Source organism: Oncorhynchus mykiss, chromosome 26 (assembly GCF_057628025.1).
Source record: "Oncorhynchus mykiss isolate SJ-2025 chromosome 26, ASM5762802v1, whole genome shotgun sequence".
In the NCBI taxonomy this organism is placed as follows: Eukaryota; Metazoa; Chordata; class Actinopteri; order Salmoniformes; family Salmonidae; genus Oncorhynchus; species Oncorhynchus mykiss.
In genome coordinates, this window is record NC_143047.1 from 40,543,111 (window position 1) to 40,555,000 (window position 11,890).

An 11,890-nucleotide genomic window follows, 5' to 3' on the forward strand; every position below is an offset into this window, starting at 1 on the left:
TTTCTAATGATCCCATCATGTACTAACTAGACCATGGGTTCTCAAACTTTTTTGGCTTCTTGACCCACCAATGACATTGTCTTTCGTGACCCAGGCGCAAAAATATACAGCCTAAAAAATATAATTTTGGCAGTGAAGAGAATTGCAAATTTCCTGCAATTCTACCCATTTAGCCATGGGCGCTGAAAAAAAATGTTGCAGTTTTAAAGCCACATTTTTTGGGGGCAATTCTATACATTTCGCCATGGAGCTGAGAGAACATTTAGCAGTTACACTAATATCCTGCAATTCTATACATTTTGACATGGCTAATGCTGTGTTCTTATGCTCAAACATTATAACAAAATCAATGGCGATTGTCTAGCTTTTATTTTGTTTATTGTAAAGGCCATAGGCTATAATTTAAAATATATAGTCCATGACCTTTTCTGCATACTTTCTAGTTGGTTTTAGTGGTTTAAATTTATACTTAGAAGAATGTTTTATCACAAAAATATATTTGTGGAATGCACAAAAAAAATGTCATTACGCAACCCACCTGGACCCCTGCCTCGACCCAAAGTGGGTCCTGACCCACAGTTTGGGAACCACTGAGCTAGATTGTAATTATTGACAATATGCGAACACTTTCTTGTGGACTTATGTTGTAATGGGCATGAAGATGATGAAGTTTATAAGTGGCTAGCTAACAGCTAGCTTGAGTCTCCACACACCTGGTTTCCCTGGTCGAACGTGGTTTAACGTCTCAAGAACAATACCCCTTTGCAGGGCAGTGTTCCTAATATTCTTAGTACAACAGGTGCAGCCCAAAACCAGCAGAGGGATGGCAAAACTACTCTGCCAACGTTCTGTCTTTGCAGGCAAAGACGCCCTCACTTCAGGTTGTGCTCAACCGCTTTACATTAATTGGCATTTTCACCCAAGGGCATCTGTCTCAACCTGGTGCAACAACAAAAAACTGTCCCTTAGTAGTCTTGAAATGCCCAGGGTTAAAAATCTGACTCAGAGGGGAAAATACATCAACTTTTGTTTTATCCTGGAGTCACCCTGAGATGTGAACTCCTTCTGTGGTTTAGATTTACAGAAAAATAATAAGAAAAAAAAATCTAGCATTTCTAACTAAAAACCCAAACTGAAATACAGACAACATTAAAAGGACTATATAATAAGGTCATCTTACAAAGAAAACACAACTAAATTGTTATTATCAAAATTTAACCACTTTAATCCATGTCTCATTCATCAATTAATCCAGTTCACGAACCAATTCAAAAGGCATCCAATTTGCTACAGCTAGTTTTGACATAGAATACTTTTCATGGTCATGGGTGACTGTGTACAGGTTATATTTTAAAACGCTCATGGTTATTGCAACAACAATGGGCAATCTTTCAGTGAAGAGAGAATACATTATTGGTCGTAGAAATACAAGGACATTTAAGATTTTTGTTATTGCTGATGCGGTTACAATATTGCACTTTCTTCCCCTGATCAAATGAATGAATGGTGATTTACATATCACACTGCACAACAACACATTAAACCATTTCAACTGGCATAACTCAGACTGTGTGTTCTCAGAAGGCCACTTAAATCACATTACGGCAAAGTCTGAGACAACTGTCTGAAAGGTTGTCACTACAGCGTCGAACAGAGTCTCTGCATACCAGATAGCTTTAAAAACAATCTGGGTCCGTATGTGTCAAGCGTCTCAGAGTAGGAGTGCTGATCTGGGATCAGGTCCCCCTCCAGTCCATGTCATCTCACCGTTGGGATCTAAAAGGCAAAACGGGTTCTAAAATCAGCACTCCTTTTCTGAGACGCTTAATACAGAACCCATCCATTAAAGCACTGGAGAGTGCTGCCAAACCTCTCATTGATGGGAATCATTTGGAGAACCAAGTGAAGCAAATGTTTCCAGTGTACCATGTAAAATAAAACAGGAGTAAAAGCTGATTGTGCTGAACTGTGAATGACTCCTTTAACTGATTTCTCTTTAAATATAACCCCCCCCCCCCCCCACCACACACACACACACACACACAACTGGTCCAGGTTTCTCTATTGAAATATTCATTAAGAAAATGCAATACCGTCTGCACCAAGCAACCTAGGCATTAAAGTGGAACTGACAGCATTTTAGCAACATGAAATCTTAAAAAGTCCTGTTTATTTATATTCACCCCCAGGAACAATGACACATTTTTTATATATATATATTTTTTTACATTTTCTGACAAGTGAGCACTTAGATATGGTCCTTTTCACATTTGTATAGAATGTTTAGGAATGACGTAGAGTAAAAATTCTATAGTATAGAGTGGGAAAGCATCTGTGTGTTTGGACAATGAGTAGACACTGCAGTAAATAAAACCTATTAAAAACATCTGTCTTGTCCAGGACCTGGGAGTCCACACAGACTGGGTGCGCCAATCAGAGCTACAGTGGGCCTTTATGCAAATAAGCAATTTGTCACAGGGCCCTGCCGTCATTTACTTTGAACTGGACTGTGTGTTTACAGGCAGGTGCAACAGCGCGACTTTAGCTCATTAGAACGCATTCTCCAAAAGCCACAAAATACACCTGAACTTATTTCTGCAAATAAATGTGTGTGAATACCACAGCAGTGTTCTTACATTTGGGAACTTTACAGTCATTGATCAAACAACCATGAAAAGGTGCTCTCTCTACCGTAGTTATGCACAACAAGATCAACAACTAATGCTATCCAGAGCGAGATGAGCTAAAATCTAATGAGAGAACATTAGATAAACCCTCTCAAATGATTTCAGCTAGTTGGCAGTCATAATTGCACTGATAAACAAAAGGGAATATAGTAGCCTGCTCACTGTTCTGCAGCCTGTCTGCCAATGCATGCTTGTCCCAACCCACGTTTTGACAACTGAATGGGAATTTGCCTGCCTGTCCATTTGATTGATGCCAAATATATTTGATTGACAACTAAGGGTGCGTTTGTAAATTGCTTCCCGTGTGTTATTGCACTCTGTATTCATACATTTGGAGGGTTGTCGGATTGTCTGTAAATTCCGCGCGTTTCGCTCTCAGAGCGTTAAGTGCAGTGTGCGCTCTGTCCGAGGAGGAGCGTTGATCCCTGCGTCCCTCAACAGCACCCAAGCCATCTCTGCCTAAAGTTTGCTAACTACTTCGACACAAATGAGAGAACATCTCACTCTGACCATTTTACGCACCCTAGCATAGCTGGTTAGGCTGTTTTCATTTTATCTAGAGAGTTAGTGACTAACTGTGCTGCTGGCAACAATTGAATTACGTTTTTTTCGTTGCGCGTCGTAAATTCATCAGTGGTTCTGCGCCCTGGCGCTCAGATGAGAGTGCTCTGAAATCGGAGTGGACAGCCAGAATTAATTTACGAATGCAAGATATATGCTAACTGAATAACAGTCAGCATAGCTAGCTAGCAAAGCGATTCACATTTCTTGCTTGCTAGCTAACCACCTGCATCTCTTAGCTGTAGCCACCAAAAAACCGAGGGCAAAACGTCGGTCACTCACTCACCCAATGACTCGACATCCTCCCAATACTTCCCAGAAGCTAGCTAGCTAACGTTTGGCTCAGTGTTTTTACCTTGCTAAATAGATACGCTAGCCTATTAGCCACATTATGACTGACTTGTAATCACTGCCCTTGCTAGTTTGAATATATTGACATTCCCAGCTGTTTTTGTCCAAAAATATTGAGTCATTGAAACAAACCAAGCATCCCGAATTGGATGGAGGTAGCAGTGTACCAGGCCAGCTGTGATTTACAACCTGATAGCAATTTTTTGGGACTATATTAATCATGCATTGAACTATATCCATTTATTCTGACAACAATGCCTTACTGTACGTCATGGATGTTCTTGTCAAATATAACCTATTTTTAAAACCTCTGACAAGTTGGTTTTGTAGCATAAACTGGGAATAATATTTTTTTTTACTGATATGATTGTCTGTTTCATATCTGCAAAGTAGTTAAAACGCTGTCAGTTTCACGTCAAGGACAATCAAATAAAGTCAACGTGACGGAGTATATTTGAATTATAATATAAATATGGTTATACAGGTGGTGAGTTAATGGAATCCTCAACCATAAATCTGGTGCTCATCTCCAAATTAACATAAATTACAAATGGAAAGTACTTTAAGACTTTTCTCAAAGTTGTTGGTTGTTGTGACGTTTGTTTGTGTTGCATCATTAACAGGTTTGGAAGAATAGAAGAGTAGAACTCCATGGCACTGAGTGGTTGAAGAGTCCCCACAATGTGGCCCGGTATAGGTTAGGATCCCCAAGTAATTCTTCTTCTTCTTCTACTTCTTCTCCTACTACTTCTTCTCCTACTCCTACTACTGCTACTACTGCTACTACTTCTACTACTTCTTCTTCTACTACTTCTTCTCCTACTACTTCTTCTCCTACTCCTACTACTGCTACTACTACTACTACTACTACTACTACTACTACTACTACTACTACCACTGCTACTACTACTACTACTACTACTACTACCACTACTACTACTACTACTACTGCTACAGGGCTCTACGCTGACTTTTTTCTTTTTACAAGAAGCACGTGTGCATCTAAATTGACAAATTTAGCAGCACACAAAGAAATTTAAGAGCACAATAAAAAATATTTGATGTAACGGTGCAAGCATGACTGTCATGAATCAGCGCTCAGTGTATTCTCCACGGCACTTAGGGGCTGCGGTACAGTGAAGCAATCATTGCAACAATTATCTAGATGATTTTCACACAGCAAAATATTTAGACGCATATGTGAGCAAAATGGCCGCCCTGTATCACTACTACTACTACTGAGGCCATTATACACGACACGACCAAAAGGATGTGGACACCTGCTTGTCGAACATCTCATTCCAAAATCAAGGCCATTAATATGGAGTTCGTCCCCTTTTTGCTGCTATAACAGCCTACACTCTTCTGAGAAGGCTTTCCACTCGATGTTGGAACATTGCTGTGGGGACTTGCTTCCATTCAGCCACAAGAGCATTAGTGAGGTCAGGCAATGACATTGGGCGATTTAGGCCTGGCTCGCAGTCGGTGTTCCAATTTATCCCAAAGGTGTTCGATGAGGTTGAGGTCAGGGCTTTGTGCAGGCCAGTCAAGTTGAAAAAGGAAAGGGCCTTCCCCAAACTGTTGCCACAAAGTTGGAAGCACAGAATCGTCTAGAATGTCATTGTATGCTGTAGCGTTAAGATTTCCCTTCACTGGAACTAAGGGGCATAGCCTGAACCATGAAAAACAGCCCCATACCATTATTCCTCCACCAAACTTTACAGTTGACACTATGCATTGGGGCAGGTAGCGTTCTCCTGGCATCCGCCAAACCCAGATTTATCTGTCGGACTTCCAGATGGTGAAGTGTGATTCATCACTCCAGAGAACGTGTTTCCACTGCTCCAGAGTCCAATGGCGGCGAGCTTTACACTACACCAGCCGACGCTTGTGTATGGCTGCTTGGCCATGGAAACCAATTTCATGAAGCTCGCGACAAAACAGTTATTGTGCTGACGTTGCTTCCAAAGGCAGTTTAGAACTCGGTAGGGAGTGTTGCAACTGAGGACAGATGATCTTTACACTACGCGCTTCAACACTTGCCGGTCCCATTTTGTGAACTTGTATTGCCTACCACTTTGCCGCTGAGCCGTTGTTGCTCCTAGACGTTTCCACTTCACAATAACAGCACTTACAGTTGACCAGGGCAGCTCTAGCAGGGCAGACATTTTACAAACTGACTTGTTGGAAAGGTGGCATCCTATGACAGTGCCACGTTGAAATTCACTAAGCTCCTCTGTAAGGCCATTTTATTGCCAATGTTTGTCTATGGAGATTGCATGGCTGTGTGCTCAACTTTCTACACCCGTCTGCAACGAGTGTGGCTGAAATAGCCAATTCCACTAATTTGAAGTGGTGTCCACATACTTTCGTATATATATAGTGTATCTCGATGAGGTAAAGTAATGTCACAGAAGCGTCATTGTAAAAACATTAGGCACACACATGGGTTACTGCCGTACACACACATGGGTTACTGCCGTACATACCGGCACACACATGGGTTACTGCCGTACATACCGGCACACACATGGGTTACTGCCGTACATACCGACACACACATGGGTTACTGCCGCACACACACATGGGTTACTGCCGTACATACCGACACACACATGGGTTACTGCCGCACACACACGGGTTACTGCCGTACATACACATGGGTTACTGCCGCACACACACATGGGTTACTGCCGCACACACACATGGGTTACTGCCGCACACACACATGGGTTACTGCCGCACACACACATGGGTTACTGCCGCACACACACATGGGTTACTGCCGCACACACACATGGGTTACTGCCGTACACACACATGGGTTACTGCCGTACACACACATGGGTTACTGCCGTACACACCGCCACACCTCCACATTCACTAGAAAGCTGCCAACAATAAAGTGTAACAGGTTATCCGAGCGTCATCCTGGAAAATAGCACTTATTTGTTATTGTAAAGCCATTTGGGTTTTCAAGCCCCATCTCATCGTTGATCACTTACTCTGACATTCTGTCTAAAGCCTCTCTGAGTTAGACAGAACTAAGTAGGCAAACAGTCACGGAATAAGTCCCACTCACTTGTAAATTCATTGATAAAGCAGCGTCAACACACAGCCAGGTTTGGAGTGTAAGAGTCGCCAGGAGACACCATCAAGACATCAGTCAACATGCCAAGGGCCCAGATAACAAAGTTCCACTTGTAACGAACGTTCAGTTGTAAAGATCCAGTATCCTCTTGGCTTACTGACGTTGGACGTACAGACGCCCTCTTTACACCATGGACGTCTTCAATACGTTTTAGAAACCGTGTCTTTGATGTTTACTGTCCACTCCTGGGGTTCACGAATGGTGAAAGTCCAGAGAGATTGGGGCATGATATTAGGGCCGGGACCATACCAGTATCGCAATATTGTTTCTATGGCAAAAATGAAAACACAAAGCAGACCAAACTCTTTCAGTCCTTTAAACACCTGCTGTATGTAAAATATAGTGAGCTATAGATAGAAAATAAATACATGTGACTCTGGATGACATCATAAAGATGTTTTGTTTCCAACATCAGGACTGTTTTCCTAACGAAGTTAAAAGCGCTTGGTGTTTTGTTTCTTTGCCACGATATTAACGAGTATAGAGATACTCGTATCATCCTGGCCCTACATGATACCCTTGACCGCTATAACTTGATCTCCTGTGTTTACGGGGTCACATCTGTCCCTGAGCCTGGGCTCTCCTCTCCTCTAGGCAGCGACACACCCACATGGACACCACCTCCGCATTGCCATCGTCGTAGAGCAGGATGAAGGCATGGTCCTGCAGACAGAGAAGGTAGAGAGATAAAGAGAGATTAATAGTGTCTCAGGTATGGATCCAGTGATTAGAGTACACTGTACATAGGTCACGACCAATGGAACAGCCAATCTCTCAGAACATCCGGAAAAATTACCACATTGGTCAATAAAAACACACTGAACTAAAAATAATCTATTTATTTTCCTCTTAGAAAGGAGATCAGTTCCGGTCCACCAGAGCTGTTCCCAGAGAATTGAATGTTAATTTCTCTACCATAAGCCGCCTCCAAAATCATTTTTGAAAATTTGGCAGTACGTCCTGCCAAATTGGCGTCGTGTCGACGAGAGGATTGCTGATGTCAACGTTGTGAACAGTGCCCCATGGTGGGGTTATGGTATGGGGTAGGCATAAGCTACGGACAACGAACACAATTGCATTTTATTGATAACAATTTGAATGCACAGAGATACCGTGACGAGATCCTGAAGCCCATTGTCGTGCCATTCATCTGCCGCCGTCACCTCATGTTTCAGCATGATAATGCATGACTCCATTCGCAAGGAACTGTACACAATACCTGGAAGCTGAAAATGACCCAGTTCTTCCATGGCCTGCATACTCACCAGATGTGACACCCATTGAGCATGTTCGGGATGGATTGATGTGTATAACAGTGTGTTCCTGTTCCCACCAATATCCAGCAACTTCGCACAGCCATTGAAGAGGAGTGGGACAACATTCCACAGGCCACAACCAACAGCCTGATCACCTCTATGTGAAGGAGTTGTGTCACGCTGCATGAGGCAAATGGTGTTCACACCAGATACCGACTGGTTTTCTGATCCACGCCCCTAACTTTTTAAGTTATCTGTGATGAACAGATGCATATCTGTATTCCCAGTCATGTGAAATCCATAGATGAGGGACTAATGAATTTATTTGAATTGACTGATTTCCTTCTATGAATTTTGAAATTGTTGCATTTATATTTTTGGTCAGTATACATACTTAATAACAAGGAGTGGCTGGAGTCTTTGACCATTTTTATGGCCTTCCTCTGACACCACCAGGTATACAGGTCCTGGATGGCAGGGAGCTCGATCGCAGTGATGTACTGGGCCGTACACACAACCCTCTGTAGTGCCTTGCGGTCAGATGCCAAGCAGATTTGTAAAAAAAAAAATGTTTTACCTTTATTTAACTAGGCAAGTCAGTTAAGAACAAATTCTTATTTTCAATGACGGCCTAGGAACAGTGCCTGTTCAGGGGCAGAGCGACAGATTTGTACCTTGTCAGCTCGGGGGTTTGAACTTGCAACCTTCCGGTTACTAGTCCAACGCTCTAACCACTAGGCTACCCTGCCGCCCCAGATGCCATACCAAGCGGTGATGCAGCCAGTCAAGATGCTCTCAATGGTGCAGCTGTAGAACTTTTGAGGATCTGAGGGCCCATGCCAAACATTTCAGCCTCCTGAGTGGGAAGAGGAATTGTTGTGCCCTCTTCATGACTGTTGGTGTGTGTGGACCATGATCCTTAGCGATGTGGACACCGAGGAACTTGCAGCTCTCGACCCGCACCCCTGCAGCCCCGTCGATGTGGATGGGGGCGTGCTCGGCCCTCCATTTCCTGTAGTCCACAATCAGCTCCTTTGTCTTGCTGACGTTGAGGGAGAGGTTGTTGTCCTGGCACCACACTGCCAGGGGTCTGACCTCCTCCCTATAGGCTGTCTCATCGTTGTCGTCGATCAGGCCTACCACCGTCGTTCCATTTGCAAACTTAACAATGATGTTGGGAGTCGTGAGAGGCCATACATTCATGGGTGACCAGGGAGTACAGGAGGGGACTAAGCACGCACCCCTGAGGGGCCAACGTGTTGAGGTTCAGGGTGGCACTATGGTGTCACCAGAGAGACACATTCAGTCAGGACAATAACTGCTACACCAAGACTCCAACATAAGGCTTCCCATAACCAATGCTCAAACCATACAAACACCAAATGCATATAATCCTAACCATATAGAGTCCAACTAGCACTGTGGAGATGGTGACAGAGGTCACATGACGTGTGACACATCAGTGACAAGAGCACCATGCACTGATACAACCTCATCTGGAGAGCCTTGTGTCAGTGATGACCTCCGCCGGTTCATACAGGGGTCAAGGGTGAAAGTGGTGGGGGTTGTCACGGAGACGGGCCAACGGTGACTGACCGCTACATTTATTTGGTGTGTCGAGTAGAGGGACAATTAGATAAACGACCAAAGCCATCGCTCTTTAAATGGACTTGTCACCCCTGGTTTCCCTGACACAGGACCTTCACTAACAGGCACTAACAAACACAGCACAGTGTTAATAAGAGTCCAATCTGGCCTGAGAACAGGGGATATAAGGGACCTTGTGTGGGGGACAATGAATTTAGCCAAATAAAAAAATGAATGGAGGATAGATTACAGAAGGTAACATTGGAACAAGGACTTGATGGTGTTGAGGTGTAATATACAGTAATGTCAGTGTAGTTTGTATAAATACTATATTTTAATATGTTTGGATTCTGTCAGATATTTTACGTTTAAAAGGCAATGTTCTGCAACCTTATCCCAAGTTAGAACCTTAAGACCCGTAAGGACATAACTGGCAGTCCAGTCCAGACGGGGCCGGTCCAGTCCAGACGGGGCCGGTCCAGTGCAGACGGGGCCGGTCCAGTCCAGACGGGGCCGGTCCAGTCCAGACGGGGCCGGTCCAGTGCAGACGGGGCCGGTCCAGTCCAGACGGGGCCGGTCCAGTCCAGACGGGGCCGGTCCAGTCCAGACGGGGCCGGTCCAGTCCTGTGTCCAGTGAGTCTGAGGGACTAGGAGAGCCCCATCAATCCTGGTGTCCTTCTAATGGGCAGCTGGGGCTAAGATAGACTGAGGTTAATTACTCTCATATCAGTGTGTGTGAGAGAGAGAGAGAGAGAGCTGGAGTGGATGCTCTTGGATGCCCCAATGTTCTGGGTACCCATCTCATCAATCATTGCTGTGCCTGTACAGAGAGAGAGAGGGGGGAGATGGAGGGAGTAAAGGGAGGGAGAGATGGGGTCCAGAGTAATGTCTTTAATATCCAGCTCCTGCTCTCTGCTCTCGACCCGAACAGACTGGCCACGTCTGATGGAATCTGACCTGAATGAAGGGGAGGGGCTTGGCTTCTGCCTTTTTAATACCCCATAGACAGATACACACAGACGTACGCACACACACCCAGTTTAAAGACAGACATGGAGAAAACCCACTAACTCGGACAAAGTTATTATTGGAATCCCAGTTGAGATGGTGTCATAATTCGGGCTAAAATTAACACACGCACGCCATGTTTTTTCAAGGCCAGCCAAATCTCCACAATGCGTGGACAATAAAGCTTTTATAAATGTTACGCACGCACACACGCGCACACGCGCACACACACACACACACACACACACACACACACACACACACGACCCGCCATTAATTAAAACACCTGCCACCAGAATTAAGCCGAAAACCAGGAGGACGTTATTAAGAGTCAAATGGAATAAATACTCTTTAGTTAGGTCATTTCAGGTGCTTACAGCTTTACCTTTCCAACGAGCCGCGTGGAGGATAGAGTGAGAAAAAACTCATTTAAAAAGTACCACTACATTAATCACAGTCTCAGCGCATCAAAGTGGGATAATCACCTGAATGGTGAACGTTCAAATAAAACGGCCACAAATCCCCGGGGAAATTCTACCGTACTCTTTAATTGTTTGGAGTTCTTTGATAGGCTTTTTAATCGAAGATTAATTTATGCAATTTTAAATAACTTCTACATATGATTAATAAGCTCGGAAAATTAACCGGAGTCGGAAGCAATTATAACAAGTGGCTGGTCATCACCTCATTACGCGTTGTTGGAGGAACGCGACGCAGTGGAGGAGTGTGTGTGTGAGAAGCCGTGTGTGTGTGTGTGTGTGTGTGTGTGTGTGTGAGAGGGGTGGGGAGGAAGAGACAGAGAGAAAGGTTGAAAAGGTCAGAAGAGTAACTAGGTCTTTGCAGATTTGCATGCTAATCTCCAGCTCCCACAAGGAAACTGACTGGCAGACAAGGGAGGTGTGTGTGTGTGTGTGTGTATATGACGAGGGCTCCTTGAGGTGGCATTTTACTCCAGTACTTCCACTAAGTGTGTGTGTGTGTGTGTGTGTGTAGGTGTGTGAGAGATGGATTCTATATGAGATGATCCGTTACTCCAGTACATCAGCTTAAAAGAGGGATACGTTACATAGGCCAAACGGCATCCGTAGAGATGGCTAAATACCATATCTACCTAGAGCCTGCGCTGCAAGGGAGCTGGCTGGCTACACTAACTTGTACCCTTGTAGTTAATCAACACTGACTTTCTTATCATGATGAGGAAAATGAGACTCAGGGAATATTCTCTGGGCAGCAGTATGATGAGTTGACAAGCCTGGAATAGTTTAAATTCTATGACAGAGAGAGTAAAA

General features: G+C 44.1%; 1 protein-coding gene across 1 annotated transcript in view; it reads right to left on the minus strand.

Annotated features, from left to right (window-relative positions):
* Nucleotides 1–1,201: 1,201 nt before the first annotated feature.
* Nucleotides 1,202–11,890, minus strand: part of map2k5 (mitogen-activated protein kinase kinase 5) — a 130,320-nt gene continuing 119,631 nt past the window's right edge. The window contains exon 22 of the mRNA XM_036963467.2: nucleotides 1,202–7,413. Coding sequence (XP_036819362.2) covers nucleotides 7,306–7,413 — 108 coding nt within the window. The 3' untranslated portion in view covers nucleotides 1,202–7,305. The remainder of the gene's footprint in view (nucleotides 7,414–11,890) is intronic.